Raw genomic sequence first — 23,329 nt, 5'->3', positions numbered from 1 at the left:
CTCCATTCATGGACACAACATAAAATGTCTGAGTAATATAAGGATGTAAAGGACAGCGGCGTAGCGTGGGTTGTCAGCACCTGGGGCAAGGCAAGTAATTTGCGCCCCCTAACCCCTAACCTGCCGCCGCTGCCAGCTTCTTCTTGCTGCTACCTGGTCTGGTCTGGTGTGGTTCTCTCCCGCGCTCAGCGCTGCGCTGGGCGGCCGCTGCACTGTCCCTCCCCCAGATAGTCCCTCACTCTCTCTCTGCACCGCACACCTGGCACCCACCCCCTCCACAGTGGGCGGCGAGCCAGCGGCTCGGATCGGATTCGCACAGCCAGCACTGCAGTGAGAGAGAGTGAGTGAGCCAGGTAGGGGCAGAGAGCTGCGAGTGCGAACGCGCCCCCCCCAGATGTTGCGGCCGGTGCGGCCGGGCCCCCCTGCACCCCCCACGCTACGCCACTGGTAAAGGATTTACACTGCAGGCCTTCTACAGGACTATAAAGAAGAGAGCCCCATTGAGTTAAATGGGATTTAATCCCAGGTAAATGTGACAGATCCATAGTTTATCTAGAATTAGTTTCCATTTCTACAAAATGGAATGAAATAACTTGTCCTCTGATACTCGTTTGCCCAGGCAGGCGCATTATGTGACCCATGAGAGCAGCAAAATAACCAGATTGTACAACGGTGATGGGATAAAATCAGGCCAAATCTCCATTGACAGCAGCAGGCAGGGCAAGGGTTGGCATGGCACTGGGTCCCAGGTTCAGTTCATCATTCCACAAGCCCCATGTTGATGGAATGGATCCGCTGGGTATGGAGCGCTCCAAACCTGTACGATGGGAGTCAGTCAGTGTTGAACCTTGCCATGGTACAAGCCAAGCAAGGAAGCTGTCAGGGTGGGACCAAGGTGCAGATTCCAACCAGGCAAATGCCAAACCCACGCTTGGACGTGCAATGGTCAATCATCCCCTCAGGGCCCTTGGGGGGGGCTATATTATGTTGATCCTGTCCAATGCCATTTCTGCCCTCATACAAACAACATTCTTCTGCCTAACAGAGGAAAGCCATAATTTCACTTTCGGAAGGGCGGGGGGGGGGGACTCCAACCAATTGCCAATCAGGTTGAGAGAGAGAGAGAAAATTCCTTTCCAGCCTGTCAACCAATGACCCAAAATTGCTTTAACCTGAGGGTGGGTGGGTGGAAAGCTCTCAAAGCTCCAGGGGAAGCAGCCTTATATAGGCTTTCCTTCCCTCTCTTCAGCAAGGGTTCGTGTGACAGGTTTATCCCATGAGCCCATCACATAGAGGAGAGTATATCTGAAGGAACATCTCCACCCCCATCATTCACTGAGGTCCAACGCCGAGGGCCTTCTGTCGGTTCCCTCACTGTGAGAAGTCAAGTTACAGGGAACCAGGCAGAGGGCGGGTGGCACCCGCCCTGTGGAATGTCCTCCCACCAGATGTCAAAGAGAACAACAACTACCAGACTTTTAGAAGACATCTGAAGGCAGCTCTGTTTAGGGAAGCTTTTAATGTTTGATGCATTACAGTATTTTAATATTTTGTTGGAAGCCGCCCAGAGTGGCTGGGGAAGCCCAACCGGATGGGTGGGGTATAAATAATAAATTATTATTATTATTATTATTATTTATTCTGGGCAAAACGTTCCTTCCTTGCTTGCTTCCTTGCTTCTTTTACCCAGTAGCTTAGTTTAAAGGTTGTCTTCCAACCCTGGCTAGTTAGAAATGCCACAACAACAGATGAGTGCATGCTAGAATATACTGTTACGATGAAAAGCCCAGCAGTGTAATAAATTACTATAAGTGTGCATGTGTGAAAAATCGTCTCTACTTTCAACCTTTCTATGGGTAATTTGAAATATTGGCTTTCAGCAAGTTGCCCTGAACACTTTTGATTTTCGGCTGGTTACTTTACTGGCACAATTGATGGCTTTCCGTGGCATGGAAAATATTTCATCCTGCTTTATATGTCTTATATAAATTGGAAAGTGGAAACACAGACAGCAAGGGGAGGGGGAGGGGAGGTGTGATAGCTGGAAGGAAGCAGATACAAAGCTGATCACCAAGCAGCTGTAGTATCTGGGTGTGTTTTTTGAACACCGACAGAACTTCTGCCTATTGCTGTTAGGATTTCTGGGCTGATTTCCACAATCACCAGTGTGTGGTAACTGCTAGAAATTTGTGGAACCTGCTGAATTATTCTTATTTTTTTACTATGCATGGTAAATTAAAATATTCATCTCACACACATATACACATTCTTCCAATCTGAGGGCCAAACGAGACATGACAAGTGCATATTTGCATTTATATGCCTTTTTAAAAAATGCAAATAACATCAGCTGAAGGGGTGGGTGGGTGACAATGATGAGGATTGCAGCAGGCATATGGGGGAATGTAACCTTTTCCTTCCCTGCTGGAGTCCTAAGGAAAATCCCTCCTCTGAAACTTTGCACTGGGAAGAAATCTGCAAACCCCACCCAGCACTAATAGGGCACTTGCTCTCAAGGCTAACACTTCAGGGGAGGGAATTTCTTCATGATTTTAGCAGGGGAATTGAAGGGTTCAATTCCCCATACACAAACTGTTGCAGCCCTAATAATTGCCACATACATTTTTTTAATGTGAATTCCATTTGAATTAAAATGCAGGTTGATAAAATTTAAAGAGATAGAACGGCAATTTCAGAAAATAAGCTATTTCTTGCTTGCTTGCTTGCTTCCTCCCCCTCCCCCACCACATACCATTCTAATGCTACCAAGGTGGACTAATGATATAAGTACTTAATGAGTAGACCTGGCATCCAAAATAAATTATTATTATTATTATTATTATTATTATTATTATTATTATTATTTATACCCCACCCATCTGGCTGGATTTCCCCAGCCACTCTGGGCGGCTTCCAACAAAACAGGAAAAATACATTACACGCCCAAGCTTTTTCAAGAGGTAGACCAGGAGTCTGAAAATCTCAAAGCATCCTGTATATGTGTATGTTTAGGGAGGGGAAGCCTAGCCTCCCATGTTGGGCACTGGGATGGAAAAATATATATCTCTATCTATCATAACTGTTTCCGACACTTCCTCCAAGGAACACAAGATACACGAGATTTTCCTTACATAACATCATTTCATTTTTTTCAACAACCTTGTGAGGATCTTTAGGCTGCAAAATAGTGGCTGGTCCAAAGCCATTGGCTCAATGGGAACTGGAATCTAGGTATCCCAGATCTTTTGCTCACTGCCACAGCATGGCTTAGCCTTTGAGGTTCCAGGATAACTAGACTCCTCCTTCAAGGGGGAGGCAAAACAGCTGGGAAGCAACAGTCCAGATCTCCATCCCAGCTGGCTGATGCCTCAAGCCATCCCTGAACAGTCCAGATCTCCATCCCAGATGGTTGGCCAGCCAGCTGGCTGATGCCTCAAGCCATCCCTGAACAGTGTGCACTGGAGTCAGGAACTGCTAACTAACCCATATGGCGATGGGACACTTGTGGAGAGCCATTGTGGTGTGGTGTGGTGCTTGGAGTGTTGGACTAAAACCTGAGAGACTAGGAATCTAGATCCCATTCAGCCATGATTACCTCACTGGGTGACTTGGGGCTGTCACTGTCTCTCCATCTAACCTACCTGGCAGGGTCAGTGTAAGGCTAAAGTGAGGAGAGGTAGAACCCTGTACTTTGAGGACCTTGGAGAAGAAGGCGGGGTATTAATAAAACATCAAGTCATGCCTACTGATTGAACTCTGTGAAGTGTGAGATTCAAGAGGGGGTTGTTGTTGTTGTTGTTGTTGTGTGAAAGAAGCAATGGCAAGAGATCCAATGATGCAATGATTTGCAGCTGTGGAAAAACAATTTAAGCCACTATCAATGTAAGCCTGGTTTGTGCACCAAAATAAAGGAGAGACAGCTGATAGGCACGGCTAATAATGTTAAACTGAAGGAAGTTGTACCTCTTTATCTGCATTGCTAAGGCCTCTGCTCTATGACATAAACTTGGCTTTGACGGGTTTTGGCCCTGGGAAGGTGTTGGCATCATTTCCTGACTCACAGAATTGCTGTATTCTGAAGTGGAAAGCTACACCCAGTGAATTGAAACAAACAAACAAACAGGAGTCTGGGCGCACGCACGCACACACACGCACACACACACACACACACACACACAATGGCATAGAAGTCATTGCAGCAATGGAATGCACAAACTATCATCAGGTTGGCTTGCTTAAAAGGCAGACTGAATAAATCCTCACTTGTTCCTGGTGTCTGCTGAGCTGGATGAAGACCAAGGCTGCTAAACCAGTGCTAGAGTATCTTCGGCTCACAGGAAGCCCCAGATAGCTCAGGGACTGCATATAAACTCCGTAACAGCCCTACCTCAGAAATATTTAGAGTGGTTAAAGCAAGTCACCCTTGGGGGGGCAGGATTGGATCTTGGGTATGTAAAAGGTGCTGTGGCCAGGAGTGCTTTTGCAGAGCTTTGGCTAGGATGCCCTAACTGTGCCCCTTCCTGGAGAATAGAGATCTGGCCACGGTGATACATGCTTCTCATTTCAATTTGTGCAATGCACTCTCATGGAGCTACCCTGGAAGACTGTTTGGAAACTTGAGGGGTTGTAAAATGCAGCCACCAGATGGTTGTCTGATGTGTGCTTTATGAACTATTGAAGAATAATCTTTTATCCACTGCACTGGCTTCCAAGTTGCTCATTCTTGCCTATAAGGCCTTAAATGGATTGGGACCAAGAAAGACCACCTCCGTCTCTTGCGAGCATGCCTTAAATGTATGCTCTCCATCAGAAACCCTGTTGTATGTCTCACAATTAGGAGAAGCTAGGCTCATTGGTACTTGGGACAGGGCCTTTTTGGTTGCAGCACACCTCCACACTGTGGAACTTCCTCTCTTGGAAGTTCAAGCTGGCCTGAACTTGCAAAACTTTCAGCAGGCTGTAAAAAAAAATTTTCTTTTGCCTGCCCTCCAGTTCTGTTTCAATAAAGATTTTGTCCTGTTTAAGTGGTGTGTGTTTTTTTAAAAAAAAATATTCCTGTGTTTTTTATTACTGTATATTGCCAGGTTGCGGGGGTGGGGATGGTGTTCTTGTGAGCCAGAAGGTAATTAATAATCAATCAACTGCTTAGGGGCTTACAAAAAAACGACATCAACTATCTCTTATTTCCCAAAGGCCACAGCACCATCATGATTTTGTGATTTTATTCCACCACCACAAGGGATGAAATGTTTACAAGATAACTGAGTTATCATCACCCATGTCCATTTAGCTTAAATATTTTTTCACCCAACCAGCCCATCCTCTCCTCCCCATTTCCATTCCTGTTTTCACGTCGCATGTCATTTGCATTAGGATGTGATTTGTACTTAGATAGATAGCGGTTGAGCTTGCACAGTCTTTTGGAAAATTGAGGCCTGGCCCCGACACACAGCTTCTGTTTTGCTTCGTGCGAGACAGCCAAGAGTATAATCAGAGCATGCATTTTGAATAACAAAAGATGCCAAGGAGACTGACTCACTGTTTCCGATTTAATTAGCTTGGATCAGGATGTGGGGCTCATAAAGACATATTGGGAAGGGGGACTTTATATGACACAATTATTCACAGTCCGTGGGCCTCAGTTTTGCTTTGCCTTGTCTCAGACTTCCAATCTCCTAAGCATGATGTTTTGTCTGGCTGCAGCCAACCAATAACCTTTTCCTTAATGGTGTATCAGGTTTTGCTTCTGATGAGCTGCTAAAGATGAACAAATCAACCTATTCCCATGTCAGCTCTGCGTGCTTTCGTAAGTCTGCTCTGCCCCCCCCTTTTTTTAAAAAAGACACAACATTTAAAATGTGTGTTTTAATTGCATGGAGCTTTCCTTTACGTGTGCACTTTCCCTTAAAATATACATTTCATATGCATTTCCCTCCCTAAAAATAAGCACCTTTGAATGCATTTTCTGCAAGGAGAGTAGGATAAGGTTATATCCTTAACCAAACTGTATTGCAAACTTTGGAGCAGTGCACAAAGTTAATTAAGAAGTGCATTCTGATTTGCAGATAAGTCCAGGGACTGCAAATTAGCTAGGTGAGCATTAAAATATGGACTTAGCTAAATTCTCCTCCAAACCTTACACATAGCAATGCCAAGAATATTGCTCTTTGCCTGATCCAAAGATGGATATGGGCTGGCACTTTCTCTTTTCAACAATGCATAGCAGTCAACTTTTCCCTTTTCTTGGGAGGAATCCTATTCGGAATAAGGGAATTTCCCTTAAAAAAAAGGGAAACGTTGACAGCTATGCAACAATGTATTATTTACTTCCTTACTTACAGACTTCTAGTCTGCCTTTCACACACACACACCACAAGACACCTTACAGATAATTGTCATAAAAAACTATAAATTCAACAATATGAGCAAAGCAGTAAAAATAAATAAATAAATAACAGCACATCTTAAAACAGAACAAGCCAGTTGGCACACAGAGAAATGAACAATAACACCCTTCTGAACTAAGGTCACGACTACACCATACATTTAAAGCACATTTATAGTACATAGCTCCCCCAAAAGAATCCTGAGGACTGTAAGCTTACCCCTCACAGAGCTACAATTTCCATAACTCTTACCAAATTACAGTTCCCAGAATCCTTTAGGGAAAGCAGGGGGAAATGAAAATTTTGAAATTGAAAAATATGCCATTGCTGTTTTTTTCCAGCGCCCTTAGAGATTGAAAGGCATTTTGTTACTTTAGTAACAAAGTATTATGTATAACTTGGCTAGCCATTAAATTATTATGTTTGTTATTTTAAAAATACAATGAATTCAGTTAATAATTAAACATTGAATTTACTTTATTTATTTTAAAAAATGTTTGTTTGTTTGATTGATTGATTGATTGATTGATTATACCCTGTCTTTCCCCCAACAGGATTTATTTCTAGCTTTAATTAGAAATGCAAGTTAGTCATGATGATTAACTTCAGTGGGTCTACTCTGAATAGGGTTAGCACTGAATACTACACAATGTCTCCTACAGTCCTCTAGAGCAGCTGTTCTGGGACTACAACTCCCATCATCCCTAGCTAACAGGACCAGTGTCAGGGATGATGGGAGTTGTAGTCCCAAAACAGCCGGAGGGCCGAGTTTGGGGGTGCCTGCTTTAGAGTATCAAGCAGACTTCAAGCACTCATTTCCACAAAAAGAGCCATGAAAACAAGCCAAGATTCAATTAATATGACTTGAAATGTAATCAATCCATGCAACTCATACTTCCCTGCTACTAAATTTGTATCTGACAAGGGAAGGCAACTGAGCTTTGAGCAGTTCTTGCCCATGATGTACATTATTGCCAAGAAGAAGAATCGGGAATGGGCTGCGTTGAGGATTATGTGGAAGGGCTGAGGGGTTTCAGCAAGGTGGGGAATGACTCAGTCATGGGACTGAAAATACATCATATGATTGTCACCCTAGGAGAGATGATGGAGGAAGAAATAGCGTTGCTTGTGGCAGGCCATGAAGACAACAATGACTGCAGTAACTGGCCAATCAGTTGCTTTGGCTGAAGATCACCTTTAGCTTCTCCTGTGAACCTCCTCCAGCTAATCCTTAGATTACAGTGGTACCTAGGGTTACATACGCTTCAGGTTACATACGCTTCCGGTTACACACTCCGCTAACCCAGAAATAGTGCTTCAGGTTAAGAACTTTGCTTCAGGATGAAAACAGAAATTGTGCTCTGGTGGCGTGGTGGCAGCAGGAGGCCCCATTAGCTAAAGTGGTGCTTCAGGTTAAGAACAGTTTCAGGTTAAGAACGGACCTCCAGAACGAATTAAGTACATAACCCAAGGTAACACTGTATCTGGTTCTGAAACTACTTTTGCTCCCTTCCAACCTCTTGGTTCAGTCCTCAGGGCAGGGGCTAAGGAAAGGAAGACAAAAAATTTGTCTGAAGGCAGGAAAGCAAACTGATGGCTTGTCTTTCATCACTTTATTTCCAGAAGTGCTCAGCTTATTTCTTCCTCTCGGTTGCTTTAATAAGCTGTTCCCCCAAAATGATAAAAAATAATATGAGGAGTGAAGAAAAATCAATTTGAAATTGCATGTTACCTGAATGAGGACATACTGAAGGTGTGTTAGAGCATAGATAAACAGAGATATAGCTATAACTATAGCTATAGCTATAGATGAGATAGAGATAGAGATAGAGATAGAGATAGAGATAGAGATAGAGATAGAGATAGAGATAGAGATAGAGATAGAGATAGAGATAGATAGATAGATAGATAGATAGAGAGAGAGAGATAGAGATAGAGATAGAGATAGAGATAGAGATAGAGATAGAGATAGAGATAGAGACAGATAGACTGTAGATATATAAAAACTGTGAATCTGGTCCTCTTCTCAAGCAAGATCTGCTCCCTTTGGAACCTTTCCTGACCTCTGAGGCTGAAGAAGAACAAACTAAAGTAGTAACAAAAACACGATTGCCTGCCAAGGAAAAGGAGTTCCTGCTAAAGGGCTGAAACAATAAATCTGAATTCCCAGAGGGAGTCTGTCGTATTTCCTCCTGTTCTTTATCAAGCTCCCAAAAATAAGCAGGACTGGGCAGTGGCCATTCATATGGGGAAAGAGTTTGGTGCTTTACTGCCTTTGGAAAAGGAATGCCTGCAGCACAGAGAACAAGCACTATGGAGCTGTTGGGCAGAGTCCTCCTCTCTGTGGCTTTGTTGACCTGCTGTGTCCGCGGTAATGGTACATTCCTCTTTACTACTCTTTTCTGGCTTGCTTGCTCGCTTGCTCGCTCAGAGCAGCTGGGGACAAGTAGAGGTTCCTGGCTAGGAAAAGGTTTGCCTGCTATACTGCTTTTTCTTGGGCTATACTAGAGAGTGCTTCATTGCCACACATGCATGGACTGGCTGATTGCATGACGAGAGAAGGAAGGAAGAAGGTTATTTCTTATGGATCTCAGTGTATCCAGAGAATAATATCTCTTGCTGGTCAGCTCTTCTGAAGCTCTAGTATTTGAGAGTGGGTAGAAAAATCTTATTTATTTACCTATTACATAGGGCCCCTAGGCATGGTCACTTAGCTTAATTCACCACAACTGGTAGCTCCTTGAACACATCATACCACCTGGAGATTAACCCCATCAGACCTTTTATTATAAGCAAAGAATAAGGCTGCATTTCTAAGCACACTTACTAGGAACTAAGTGCCTTTGAAGGTAGCAGAAATTGCTTCTGAATTCACATGCAGATATTTGTACTGTACTTTTAAGAGCAGTAAGTATTGTTCAAAGGAGATTGAAACAGGTAGAGGAGTAAAACTGAGAGGGGAGTGTTGCCTTATTGCAGTGTCATTTTCTAATTTTGTTCTTTTTCAATTTTTAATTTTGAAGGAAAAGGGACAAGGAGAATAAGAAATAAACGCACAGATTAACACAGAGATATCATTGGGACTATGCAGATCTAGGATTCTCTCTTATTTTAACTTTGGATTCTAATCATTGTATATCATTCAATCCGTTTTTGCAGTCTGTAGTACAGCATTGTTGTGTTTTTTACAGTCCACAGTATTCAATTTTTAAGCAAAACAAAGGCTGATAACCAGAGAACAACTGGAGCTGTTATTTGAAAAGACAGTAATTCCATTTGACGCTAGGAAATGTTGTTTTTTTTGCAGAAGGTGCTGTTTTGTGCAGTTGTCTCCTTTAAAAAGATGCAAAGTCTATACCCTTTCACAGATATATTATAAATAGACCAGTTGATTGAATGGTTACTAACCATGTAGCCGAATGCCTGCTGCTAAGTAATCACAAGTATTGGATCAAAGTCTTTTCCTCGGCTTACTCATTAGAATGGAAATAAACAGAAGCTTGGTGTGGCATAACCCATGTTGTTGGGCAGGCTTGCTGCTGTTCAAAATGCTGACAAGGAGGTTGGCACCAATGGTATCATCATTGAAAGATCTGCTTTCAAACCCATGTCATGTCAGCATATACTCTGAAAATCCTCATTGGATTAAGCATTTAGAAGAAGGAGCCCTAATGTCATGGTTAAACTTTGAAGGGGTTGTGTGACTTCTGCAATTCAAGATGGAAAGGGGTCAATAGCAGCAGACACAGCTCGGTGTCCTGGTTATGAGAAAGTAGGGGGGGGGATTGGTCAATTTCACTTCTTCCAGTCTTCAGCTTTCCACATTTCCTCATCAGTTTGCAAACTCTTTTTTTAAAAAATCCTCAAGAAAATCAAAAGTCAAAGCATCGCAAGAGGTGTTGAAATTTCGGGAGGTTGGATAGTTACAGTGGCGTGGTCTTGAGGGTGGGGTGCACTTTCTTATTTTTATTTATCATTATTAATTTGTTTTAAAAAATCAAAAGCATTTTAGTGCTAATTTATGCCAATATACATGTGTTTGTATGCAAGTTTGCCTAATACAGTGGTACCTCAGGTTAAGTACTTAATTCGTTCCGGAGGTCCGTTCTTAACCTGAAACTGTTCTTAACCTGAAGCACCACTTTAGCTAATGGGGCCTCCCGCTGCCGCCGTGCGATTTCTGTTCTCATCCTGAAGCAAAGTTCTTAACCTGAGGTACTATTTCTGGGTTAGCAGAGTCTGTAACCTGAAGAGTCTGTAACCCGAGGTACCACTGTATACCATTTTTGTTGAGCAATTCCCCCCATTATATGCACTTTTGTACATGTTACTTGGCTGCAGAACTGCATTGCAAAATTCAGAGAAGCATGGCTTTTGAAAGATGACTTGCGTTGGTTCATGTATTGTTTCAGCTAGAGCAAGCGCAAAGATAGGTTTACCTTTAAATACAAATGAAATCTAATTCCCCCCACCATCCCCCACTGCAACCTGGAAAGTGCCCCCTGTTGGTTCTTGATGTTTCTCCCCTGCTGTGGCCATGCTTCATTTTCTACGTATCTCTCTTCCTTCCAAATCAATGGCTGCACCTTTCCCCCCCCTCCCCAAACTGGTGAGTAATTACTACAGGTTGGGGAGGTATATTTCAGCCTGGGCAGGCCTTCTCTATTAGAGCTTCTTCCTAATTGAGTTCAGAGTGGAAGGGTAGCCAAATGACAACTTTGGATAGTGACTTAACCCAAACTGCCTAATGCTGAGTTTCATGACACCCCACATCCAAAACGAACAGCCTACACCAAGGATGGAGAACTTGGAACTCTTCAGTTGTTGATGGACTACAATGTCCACCATCCCTGACCTTTAACCATGCTGACTGGATCTGATGGGAGTTGTTGTTCAACAGCATCAGTGGGGCAACCAGTTCCCCACCCCTGTGCTATTATTTGAATGGAGGGGCTTGCATTTTCAAGCCCCTTCCCCTCTGCAAATACGTAAAGGTAAAGGGACCCCTGACCATTAGGTCCAGTCATGACCGACTCTGGGGTTGCAGTGCTCATCTCGCTTTATTTGCCGAGGGAGCCAGCATACAGCTTCCGGGTCATGTGGCCAGCATGACTAAGCCGCTTCTGGTGAACCAGAGCAGTGCACGGGAATGCCGTTTACCTTCCCACTGGAGCGGTACCTATTTAACTACTTGCACTTTGATGTGCTTTTGAACTGCTAGGTGGGCAGGAGCTGGGACCGAACAACGGGAGCTCACCCCGTCGCAGGGATTCGAACCGCCAACCTTCCGATCAGCAAGCCCTAGGCTCTGTGGTTTAACCCACAGTGCCACCCGCGTCCCTTGCAAATACATACCCCATCCCTAATTGTACATAAAGATATTTAAATTGTGTGGACAATGCCCCTAGCAATTAGTAACCATTGTCCTCAGTTCTTCTCTTGCTTGTTGGCATAAATTAAAGAAATATTAAAACTACTTTAGGAATAATCCAGTTCTTAAGACATGCTGCTAATAAGCAAAACCATTCACACAATTACTCTAATCCTATTTGTGTTGACCTAGTAGCATCTTCCATATTTTTCATTAATTAGAGATTAAAATGACCTGACCTATTTAGGGATATTATCCAGCTCTTTGAAAGGCAATATATATATAAAAATACACACATACACACATATTCCTTCTTTGAATATATTTTCCACAGCTTTGTCCAATCAAGGTTTTTAATTTATATGTCTTGAATGCCAAGGGGTTTAGCTACTCTCTCTCTCTTTTCATTGCAGGCTGATGTAATGGGCCTCACCACATGGTTATTTTGGGTGATATTCCATTTAAACGAATGCTATGACTGTTTAACAAAAATAAATACCCACCCTATTGCTGTGTAATGGTCATCCCATTTCCCTTTATCTAGTTTCCACCCTTCTTTGGTTTTTGGCATTCTGATGCTTTGTGGGGTTTTTTTGAAATTGTCATCCTTAGCTGGGCTTCTCAACCCAGTCATATTGAGAAAGGGCACACCCTGCTAAGAATGGGTGACCCAACTGCATCCCCACATGTCATTGCTTTTGATATTCAATAATAGCCATGTGTGGCGCTGTGGGTTAAACCACAGAGCCTAGGACTTGCCGATCCGAAGGTCAGCGGTTCGAATCCCCGGGACAGGGTGAGCTCTCGTTGCTCTGTCCCAGCTCCTGCCAACCTAGGCCAACCTAGCAGTTCGAAAGCATGCCAAAAAGTGCAAGTAGATAAATAGGTACTGCTCCGGCAGGAAGGTAAACGGCATTTCCATGCGCTGCTCTGGTTCGCAAGAGGTGACTTAGTCATGCTGGCCACATGACCAGGAAGCTGTATGCCAGCTCCCTTGTCCAATACAGCGAGATGAGCACCGCAACCCCAGAGTCAGTCACGAATTGACCTAACGGTCAGGGGTCCTTTTACCTTTTAATAGCCATGTATAACATTCTACTAGATGTTTTTTACAAGCATGGGCTTCCTTTACAAAGCTCTGCATGCAGCAGGCTGTCATCTCTGCCATTTTATTCTAAGTAGCCGCATAGAAAATGTTGGAAGCTGCCTGATACCAAGTCCACACCTTCCAAAGCGACACAGGGAAAAACCAGGATGCCATCTTCTGGGGCCGCATTCCCATGCAAGTCATGTGACCTGCATGAGATCGTGGCCCTGGGAAAAGTACTTTTCGGGGATGAGATTGCATCCTGAAAGCACACAAGAGCACAGGACCCAAAATGGTCATAATAATTTAAAATTCAGAATTAAAAACAGTTAAATTAGGTTACTGTCACAAGAATAGGCTGGGTCCCGAAAACACACGACTCCAGTGTACAAGAACGAGGCTAAATCCCAGGTTAGGGCATCTGGTGAGTTTGGTGTTGTTGTTTTGTCCCCTCAGCCTAAGTCCCTCTCCCTGGATATCACAAAAAAGAGCACTCCACAGCTTTTGAAATGGCTTTACCATAATCCTTTGGGCTGGCCAAAGTGTGCTCACCTGAACAAGTAGATCTTTTATATGGAAACTACAAGTGATTCTTTGCTGAGGGGACTAGTTGCACACAGAGAATGCTGTTCAGCGCGAGAGACTGTGGTGGAAGTGCCCCTTCTGCTCCTTCATCAAGGCTGCTCACCCCTGCTGCCCAAGAATTTCAGGCAGCTTATCTTTCTGCGAGTTTAATTAAGAAGAGAGAGCCCTGACCATCCATCAAAATAAACTTCAGTATAAGCCGTAGAATTTCAATGGGGGTGGGGGAGAGAGAGTGATGATGTCAAGAGCTTGGATTCATTATGCAATGGAACCCTTTTTCTTCCAGGAGGGCAAAGCAAAGCAATGTCAGGAGCTGCCTCATACTCTTTGTTCACCCAGCTCAATACAGTCTGCTCTGGCATCAGCTCTCCAGGGTCTCAAGCATACATCTTCCCCTTCTTTGCTACTTGGTATTTTTCTGTGGAGGTATCAGAGACTGAACCTTGCACCTTTGGTTTGAAAAGCATATGCTCTGTCACCAACCTGTGGTCCTTCCTACCTCATTGATGTCCATCAGACATTACTTTGTTTCTTCATTTAGCTATCTTCTACCAAAGGCTGCTCACATGTAATCATCATCTGGATGATTTGAAGTTCTAGGTGTGTATTTTCAGTGTCCTGTAACGTGCCATATTCCACATTTGTGTACATAGTTTGGGGGACAGGACCCAGACTAACCTGGGTCATGGCTCAGTGGCAACACATCTGGCTTGCATTCAGAAGGTCCCAGACAGAACTAGATAGACCAGTAGATGGACTCTTGCAAGGCAGGTTCCTACGTTCCTTTGTTTACAAGGGAAGGACCATGGTAGAGCATCTGCCTTGCTGCCATCTTCCCTGTGGGTCCCTGCAGGAGTGCTGAGGTTTCCCATTGCACATTAGCAGCCAGAACCTTTGATGTAACCTGTAGCTATGTATTACATAAAAGTGTACAAGCAGAAATGCCGCCTGACGGTAACATTCCCTTCCCCGATCTAGGATATGTTGACGTGTGATGCAGCTGTTCATATACACTCAGAGTACTTTGTACATATGTTGTTCTTTTTTAAAAAAAAATGTTTATTTGGTTTCTCAAATTAAACTTTTACTGTCACATGTCCAACTTACAACATAAAAACAAGATTCCAAGGAATCTCCTTGACTTCCTTCCTCCCCTTTGTGGGTTCTCTTGTTAATCATTTCCTCCTGCACCTTTTATGATAATCCAAAACCTTTTACCTCTCCATTGTGTCCAAAACTCACCATTAAACTACAAGTGATATTCCAATCCTACTAATGATTTTAACTGTTTACAATGGTTTATAAGATAAGTTGTGATTTTTTCCCATTCCCTATTAAAATCTTTCTCTTCCTGATTTCTGATTCTTCTGGTCATTTTGGCCATTTCGGCATAATCCATCAACTTGATCTGCCATTCTTCTCTGGTAGGGGCTTTATCTTCTTTCCATCTCTGGGCCAATAACATCCACACAGCCGTGGTCGCATACATAAATAGTCTTATCTGCTCCCTTGGGATTTCAGCACCTAGAATTCCTAAAAGGAAGGCTTCAGGGGGTTTTTTAAAAAAGAAAAGGTTACTTTAAACATTTTTTTCAACTCATTATATATCATTTCCCAAAATTCTTTTCACTACCTTACATTTCCACCACATATGATAAAAGGTGCCTTCTTTTTCCTTACATTTCCAGCATACATTTGATCCCGTTTTATACATTTCTGCTAATTTAAATACCAGCAGTACATCATTGTCATAAAAAAAATTCTTTCAACGTGTAACATACTGTGAATTTTAAATCCCCATTCCATAACTTCTCCCATGCTGTAAATTGTATATTATACCCAAAGTCTCTTGCCCAGTATAGTATATACGTTGTTCAAAGACTCATTTTAATGGCAGTCACAGGATGAGCCCAGACAGGGGAGCCGAGAGGCTGAGGGCCCTCCCAAAAAATTCAAGGAGAAGGCTGAGCCCCCTCAATATTCCACAGCGACCGTGCACATGTTGGGCATGCATGACATGCAACGTGCTCGCATCACTCACACACACCGCATGGCATGCTTGCGTCACTCACGCAAGCCATGTGGCATGTGGTCAACACATCAGCACATCACATGGCATACGAGAGTGACATCAGTATGTCACATGGCATACGTGAGTGACATCAGCATGTCACATGGCCCCAGCCCCCTCAATCATGGGGGCAAGCCAGCACGCTAGAGCCCAGAGATCACCTCTTTGTCCAAGCAGCCACTAAACTTTAGACTCAAGTTTTCACTTTCTGGAGAAAACTGAGCATAAATAAGTCTGTAAACAGGAGCGAGCAGCCATCTCGGGGGGGGGGGGATACAGTTGGAACCACAGTAATAACTCCTGTCATGCTACCTCAGTTCACACTAACTGTTCCTCATATGGAGAAAGGTTGCCATATCCGCGAACATGTCTGTGTGATGGTGTGAAGGAATTCAGCAGAGAAGCTGTTAGGTAAAGGCAACCCTATCATTTCTACTAACTGACATGTTCTGAAACCATTTGCCAATCAAAACACAGCCATCCTTTGAAATTTTCACTTCTCCAAATGTTGTACAAAAATGCATGATATAGGGCAACGTGTGCACAGAAATGCATATATCAGTGCAAACAACGTGCAAAAATACGTTATATTTGCTTTGCTAAAATGTGTGCATGAGGCAAAAGTGCATTGAAAACATGTATATTGGGAGACGTTTGCACTAAAATGCGGTTGGAATTTCATTAGGATCTTTGGGGGGGGGGTGAGGAAATGCCACAAACTGATGTAGAAATGTGCAGAACCTAGCTAAAGACTGGGGTGGTGGGAGAAACTAAGAAGAACCAAAATGGACAGATTTGCGCATGTAAGAGAAGTCAGCGGATAGAGTGGGGGAAACAGCTCTTCTGTTGTGTAGCAAACGATGGGCGGTGTTCTTTTTGCATTATTCGGTCGTATCTCGGTGTGTTGCTGGCTTGACCTTGCAGCTGCGACTGTAATGCTCATATTTTTAGCATATCCTGTTATCTTTCACACACTCCCTGCAGCCACACCCTCACTGCACTTCTCCCCCTGACACATTCCTGGAAGTGACTGCATTGGGATCAGGGAACAGAGACGGACTCCCACACGAAGCTTTCCGTGGGAATGTTGCTAGTCACTTCCACCAGGGATGGCAAATCCCTGCCGAATCCAGCCCAAGAGAGCCTTTCCTCTCAATGCTTGAAGAGATGAAGCTGTTGCAGCTAAAGGGATATCAGAAAAGCACAGGCTGGGGGAGGAATAAGCAGGTGACTGCTAAATAGAGGAGGCCATGAGAGGACGGGCAATCTTTCTATCACTGTAACAAATAAGGGGAACAAATGAGGGGAAGGGCCATAGCTCAGTGGATAGAGCATCTGCCTGGCAAGTGGAAGGTCCCAAGTTCAATTCCCGGTATCTCCAGGTAGGGTGGGGAGACCCCTATCTAAAACCCTGAATAGCTGCCTCCAGTCAGTGTATACAATACTGAGCTAAAGGACCAATGGTCTGACTCAGAATAAGACAGCTTCCTAGATTTCTATGACAGCCTTCCCCAACATGAGCCTTCTAGATACATACATACAGTCCAGCAACATCTGGGGGAACCACCCTTGAATTAAAGCAGGCATGAGGAGCCCTGGTCATCCCTGGTCATTGGCCATGCTTGCTGGGGCTGATGGGAGTTGCAGCTCAGCAACATCTGGAAGACCACAGGTTCCTCTCACCTGGATTCAAGGATTAGTCCCATCCCTAAGCAAAATAGCTGACTTGTTGGTAACCGCTCTGTGAATGCTCCTAAACAGACATTCATTGTTGATTCTGCTGCTCGTGTGTGCAATTGTTGTTGGGGTTTTTTGAAGCATCCACACAATACTGCTGACATCAAAATGCCAACCCTATTCCTCCCCAGACCATTCCAGAGCTACCCCTTCCAGGGAAAACCTCTCTCTCTCTCTCTCTCTCTCTCTCTCTCTATCTCTCTATCTCTCTATCTCTCTATCTCTCTATCTCTATCGCTCTGTGTGTGTGTTGCCAACATTTCCAATATGAAGCCCCCCTTGGAAGCCTCCTTCCTTCATCCTTGCTCTTTGTCATCAGCTTGCTCCTCATCATCCTTGCTCTTCATCATGGATGGAGAGCTTTATTTGGAGCTCTGGAATGGACCATAGGAGTAAAGTTCTCCCTCTGGTCCACTCTGAGGCACCTAGTCCAAGTGGCACCACTGGGAGAGTAAATGGCTATCTTTCACTTTCTTACTACTATTATTATTTATTAAATCTGCATACCGTCCTTCATCTGCAGATCTCATTGCACAGGATGTGTCCTGGCTGAAGTGGGGACCACGTTTTTGAAAGACCCGCCCATTTCTTCACTACCTATAGGAAAGGGTTACTGACATAAATAGTAAGCCTGATAAGATAGGGAAACAGGGCAGAAAGCTTCAGGTAGAGATATCAGAGAATTATGCAAAAGAAAAAGACATTGCTGTTGTCTGTGTGTTCACATCTGCAGTTGACATTTGTAGTTAGAAATGGAAATCAGTCAAGTGGCTACGATTGTTATTCATTGATATAATTGTTTTAAGTTCATACATAATTAACTATGGGGGGGTTTTCTACATTGATGTTCCCTTTACATTGAAATTAATGTAAGTTATAGAAGTTCCATAAATACTTAATTTAAGTAACTTACATTACATAGTGGACAGTGAGATGAATAATGCAATTTGGAAGAAACTGAACTGCAGCAGACCAGAAACAGCACCGATTGTGATGAATACAGGTTGGAACAGGAATTGCTGCCTTCTTACATCTCTACCTCTAGGCTCCAATCCTGTCTACATTTACCAGGGAGCAACCCCCATCTTACTGAGTGTGACTTTATTCAGAGTAAACATACACAGGATTGCTCTACACATCATTTAAGAGGGAATAAGCTATTAAAATGTTAACTTAAAAATTGCCCCCCAACAAATCAGGGGCCTTAACAATAAACAAAGTCTCTGAAATGACACGCTCTTGAAGGGAGAGGCTCACAACTAAAGTTGCTTAAAATCCTATAAACTTCAGCTTCTTCTATAGATGCAAACCAGCCTTTTCATCCATTCATGAAGTAATAAGATGGTTCGAATGTCACATAATTTTCTCTGCCTATGTGATTTCCCCAAACATCTCCTCCTGTGCTGCTATATATTTTCTGCAATAAGGATTGCAATTTACATTGCACATTTGCACCGAAAAATTCAGACCTGTCATCACTGGCAATGGCTTTTTCTGTGTCTGGGTTTGCTACTATAATTTGCTTTTCACACTGTAATAACTGCCATATAATTAAGCTTTTCATAGTGGATTGACCCCTTGCACAGCAAAGTCAATGTGTTGAGAACAGGGGCACTTAAGTCTATTTACTGGAAAGAAATTATACGAAGCCCAGCTCTCCATATGTTTAGCCTAGCTTCTTTTGGCTATGCAGCCATGCTATCGACTTCTGCTTATAGGTGCAAGTCCAGGAAAAAGCTTCCACTTAAAGGCACCGCCCAATTCCTGTTCCTGCTTTGGAGAAGAAAAAGAGAGAGAGTACAATTTTCATAAAGAGGAAGCAAACTATTGCTCTTTCTGCAAACTGGTCTTTTCCTAAAATTACAAACCTGGTATCTCCTACTGTAGCTGTGAAATCATCATAATTTCAGTAAGGAATATCAGCAAAACACAACTAGCAACTGCCCACATTTTAACGAAAGGAGGATGGAAAAGATCAAAGTTGTAAAATCCCCCCCCCAAAATGAACAAGCTGCCCCGAACACATTCTAGTACTGGTAGATAATAGGGAAATGCACCCAAATGGTGATTGGAATGGTAGCGCCTTATACCATTAAATAAGTGATGAGCTTTAACAGAAAAGGTTAATCAATAAACCATCAAAGGAAAGCATTACCAACTGTTCAAACAGCTGCTCAGCAGAATGACTTCTGCTTTCATGGCATTGCCTCTGAGTGCTAATTCTTCATTTGACAGAGATTGTTGAGAACAATGATTAACACTCATACTTATGTGTGTGTGTTTTTAAATCTTCAGGAGACATAAATACAACAACCAGCAAGGCCCAAACAACTCCTGGTAAGCAACAACCCTTTATTGTCTTATTTTTAACCATCTCTTGAGAACAGGCCCATACATTAGAGTGGCTTTGTTCCAGAAAAAGCAACTTTTCCCCTGTTGCTGTTTATCAGCAAAGCACATCATTGGTCCCTGCTGATTCTGGGCTTAACTATGATGGTGCATGAGAGCCAGTGCAGTCAGCTTAGTGGTTACCGTGTCAGGCTAAGATCAGAAAGATCTGGTTTAAATCACTTCTCGTGCCCAGGGTGAGTATTCACTATCTCTTCCCAACCTACTTCACAGAGTTGTTGTGGGGATAAAAGAGTGAGGAGAGAACCATATATACATCACCTTAAGCAGGGTATAATGTAAATAACAGGAGTAATAGTAATAGTAAATATGTAATGCCTTGCTTCCTCTGTCATTCCCAAGGATTGTCAGAACTCCAGGGGATCGCTAACTTTCAGAAACCCTTGTTCTTGCAATCTGGGGTGCTCATATCATCACTGATCCTGTCTGTTAGTTTTTGTTTTATTTCTCCAGGTATTCCTTTTACGCTCCCACAACCTTCCTTTAGCATAGGTCCCCTGCCTTATGAAATCCCTTCTCAACAATTATTATTAAGATGGCTGTTTAGTGTAACATTAATCTGAACTGCAAGATAAATCACAACAATGAATGCTTAATGTTATTTGTACAGGATCAACCACAACTATCTCAGCAACTAAAGGTAAGCTATCTAATTGTATACAATTGTCTGGAATTTTAAAGTCACTGCACATCATTTATACTAATTCATGTAAACAATCGTTTTTAGCTTACTTCAGTGTCCATTGAAGGGTCCACTTGATTGGGTTAAATGCCTTTGCATTTGGTTTCCATTGTGTTCATTTGCAAGGACTTTGCTTCAAGGTTTCCATTTCAGATCGAAATGGATATATATATATATATGCTTTCGTAGATTTTCACGGGTACAGGAATGCAGGTTTTGGTGTCTTCGGGTGTCTTCCCGTGTAAGAGTCGGGGTGTCTGTGCGACGTTTCGACGAGGTCTCACTCGTCATCTTCAGGCTGGTGCTTTCGGCTTCTTGTTACTGGAACAGAGCAGAATCTGGTGTTTGAGTTCCTATAAATACTGTTGAGGGGTGTGGTGTATAGCCTCCAACGTTCTGGGCAGAGAGGAAGTTCCTAGATTAGTGTGCCTTTTCTTCTTTTGTTCCTTAATTACTTGAGGGATATCTTGAGTGATTTCATGAGTGATATTCTGAATACCACTGGGTGGGTCATTAAGTGTAGATTAGTTGCTAAAGCTTTCGTGTCTTGACCTCTTGAGCTTGTGAAGAGTTTTTCTGAGAAGATGGCTGTGCTGCATTTAGTTGTGCTCTGGCTTGGCTTCGTGTATAGGGGCGAGCTGTGGTTTTGTGCCTTGTGCCAGCCAGATCTGTGTGCACCCCCCTGCAATCCCTACACAGATCTGGCTGGCACAAGGCACAAAACCACAGCTCGCCCCTATACACGAAACCAAGCCAGAGCACAACTAAATGCAGCACAGCCATCTTCTCAGAAAAACTCTTCACAAGCTCAAGAGGTCAAGACACGAAAGCTTTAGCAACTAATCTACACTTAATGACCCACCCAGTGGTATTCAGAATATCACTCATGAAATCACTCAAGATATCCCTCAAGTAATTAAGGAACAAAAGAAGAAAAGGCACACTAATCTAGGAACTTCCTCTCTGCCCAGAACGTTGGAGGCTATACACCACACCCCTCAACAGTATTTATAGGAACTCAAACACCAGATTCTGCTCTGTTCCAGTAACAAGAAGCCGAAAGCACCAGCCTGAAGATGACGAGTGAGACCTCGTCGAAACGTCGCACAGACACCCCGACTCTTACACGGGAAGACACCCGAAGACACCAAAACCTGCATATATATATATATATATATATATATATATATATATATATATGGAGAAGTTGGAAATTAGTGTCAGGCTCCTTACTGTGGAGGTGAGAGGAATCCAATGGAAGAGGAGATATAATATTCAAAAGTGAAACATGCTAGAGCAATGGAGTCTGCTCCATTAGGGCAAATGGGCACTGCCCTACTAACCTTGATTTCATGAAGCCCACTTGTCTGCCTTCTGACTTGCAACCAGTCCTTATCTCCAGATAAGGTCCAGGCAGAAAGTACTATTTGTAGATCTCTGGGTTATTTGTAGTTAATGACCAATAACATCTGACTCCCAGTGGTTCAAAAATAGCACCAGCCTTTCTCCCCGAATTAGGCCTCTAATTTGTGGGGTGGGGGACTATGATTTTTTTGTGAAAGAACTATGACCTCATTTCTGGTACTGAAGACAAAGTCTTGGGCCGAGAGATCCTTTGTTCTTTCATTCTAAGTGTATATATGCCCTTCTTACGTTTTGATACAGCTGATATTTGGGTTTGTGGGTGGGAAGCTGATCTTATAGGTTGGCAGTTCACCCAACCCTGCTTTAGATAATGATCAAGAATCCAGAAGTGAATTTTGAAGCATGCACTCACACCCACCATTCATATTTTCATAATAAAGCTGATACCAATTTGCAGTTAACTAGGATATCTTAGGGAACACTTTCTCTCAAATAGATCTGTCCAGTCACTAAGGTCTTCTTCCTGGGGCTACTTTTCCAAATTTTAAAAAACCAGGTTCTCTACTTAAATCATGATTTGTGTGCAGGAGTAGCTTGTCCCTCAAGTATCATGGTATGAAGACCTTTACTTCTCAAATAAAGTACAGCGAAATTGAAGGGTATTGTAACTTCAGAGGCCAATAAAAATTGTCAAATGCCTGGCTGAGCTCAGGAAGAGAATAGATTTTATTTTATTTTTTAAAAGGTATATTAAAACAGTAAAGACACAGCGGTTTCATATACCAAAACCGCTCTCTTCATTTCCGAATACAAGCACAAAAGGGACAGGCAATGCTGCGAGATGGAACATTTGGCATGGTATATTTGAAATATGCTTTCAGGTAACTTTTATTTGAAATGCAGCATATATTGCCATGAGATATTACCATGTTCCAAAAGACCATCGGTCAACATATCTGAACCTTCTCCTTTCCCTCAAGCAGACTAGGTTGTTTTTAATAATAAAACTCATTTTGCTTTACCTTACCCTTCTCATAGCAAGCCAAGAAACCACTTCCTCTTCCACGACCACAAGCAAAGCTGAAACTGCAGGTAATTTCTTCAACATTTGAATTATTTTTTTTGCATGTGATTTTCTTCTTCTAGCTTCTGCTCTTTGATTAATCCATATCAGATGCTTTCCGCATGGGGTGCTGCACATAAAACCCTGTTTCACTGTGAAAGTGAGTTACAGTGAAGTTTGAAGAACACATTCTATATCTTGGCCACATCTGCACCATACAGGGGACGACAGAGGACGAGATGGTGGGACAGTGTTCTCGAAGCTACTAGCATGAGTTTGACTAAACTGTGGGAGGCAGTGGAAGACAGAAGTGCCTGGCGTGCTCTGGTCCATGGGGTCACAAAGAGTCGGACACGACTAAACGACTAAACAACAACAACAATGACTCTCATCATCTTTAGCAAACAGCAGCTTCCAGGAGCCTTTGGGGGAAATCATGACTGTTTAAAGTAGTATAATACTGCTTCAAATGTAGGGTGTAGGTGTGGACTTAGATTATGATTAATAATTATTATTATTGCTGCTGCTGTTGACCTACAACTCCCATCATTCCCATCCATGCTGGTTACAATG

The 23,329-nt window shown here is 43.0% G+C and overlaps 1 protein-coding gene across 3 annotated transcripts in view; it reads left to right on the top strand.

Moving 5' to 3' along the window:
• The first annotated feature begins 8,597 nt into the window (after positions 1-8,597).
• EMCN (endomucin) overlaps positions 8,598-23,329 on the top strand; it is a 40,942-nt gene continuing 26,210 nt past the window's right edge. The window contains exons 1-4 of one of the 3 annotated variants that reach the window (XM_082237083.1): positions 8,598-8,763; positions 19,533-19,574; positions 20,257-20,286; positions 22,732-22,785. In XM_082237083.1, the coding sequence (XP_082093209.1) occupies positions 8,673-8,763; positions 19,533-19,574; positions 20,257-20,286; positions 22,732-22,785 (217 nt within the window). In that variant the 5' untranslated portion in view covers positions 8,598-8,672. The remainder of the gene's footprint in view (positions 8,764-19,532; positions 19,575-20,256; positions 20,287-22,731; positions 22,786-23,329) is intronic. The other 2 variants (XM_082237084.1, XM_082237085.1) reach the window with 2 other exon arrangements.

This window comes from Podarcis vaucheri (genome assembly GCF_965113315.1).
Source record: "Podarcis vaucheri genome assembly, chromosome: 9".
NCBI classification, from domain to species: Eukaryota; Metazoa; Chordata; class Lepidosauria; order Squamata; family Lacertidae; genus Podarcis; species Podarcis vaucheri.
This window is presented reverse-complemented; position numbering and strand designations above follow the sequence as displayed.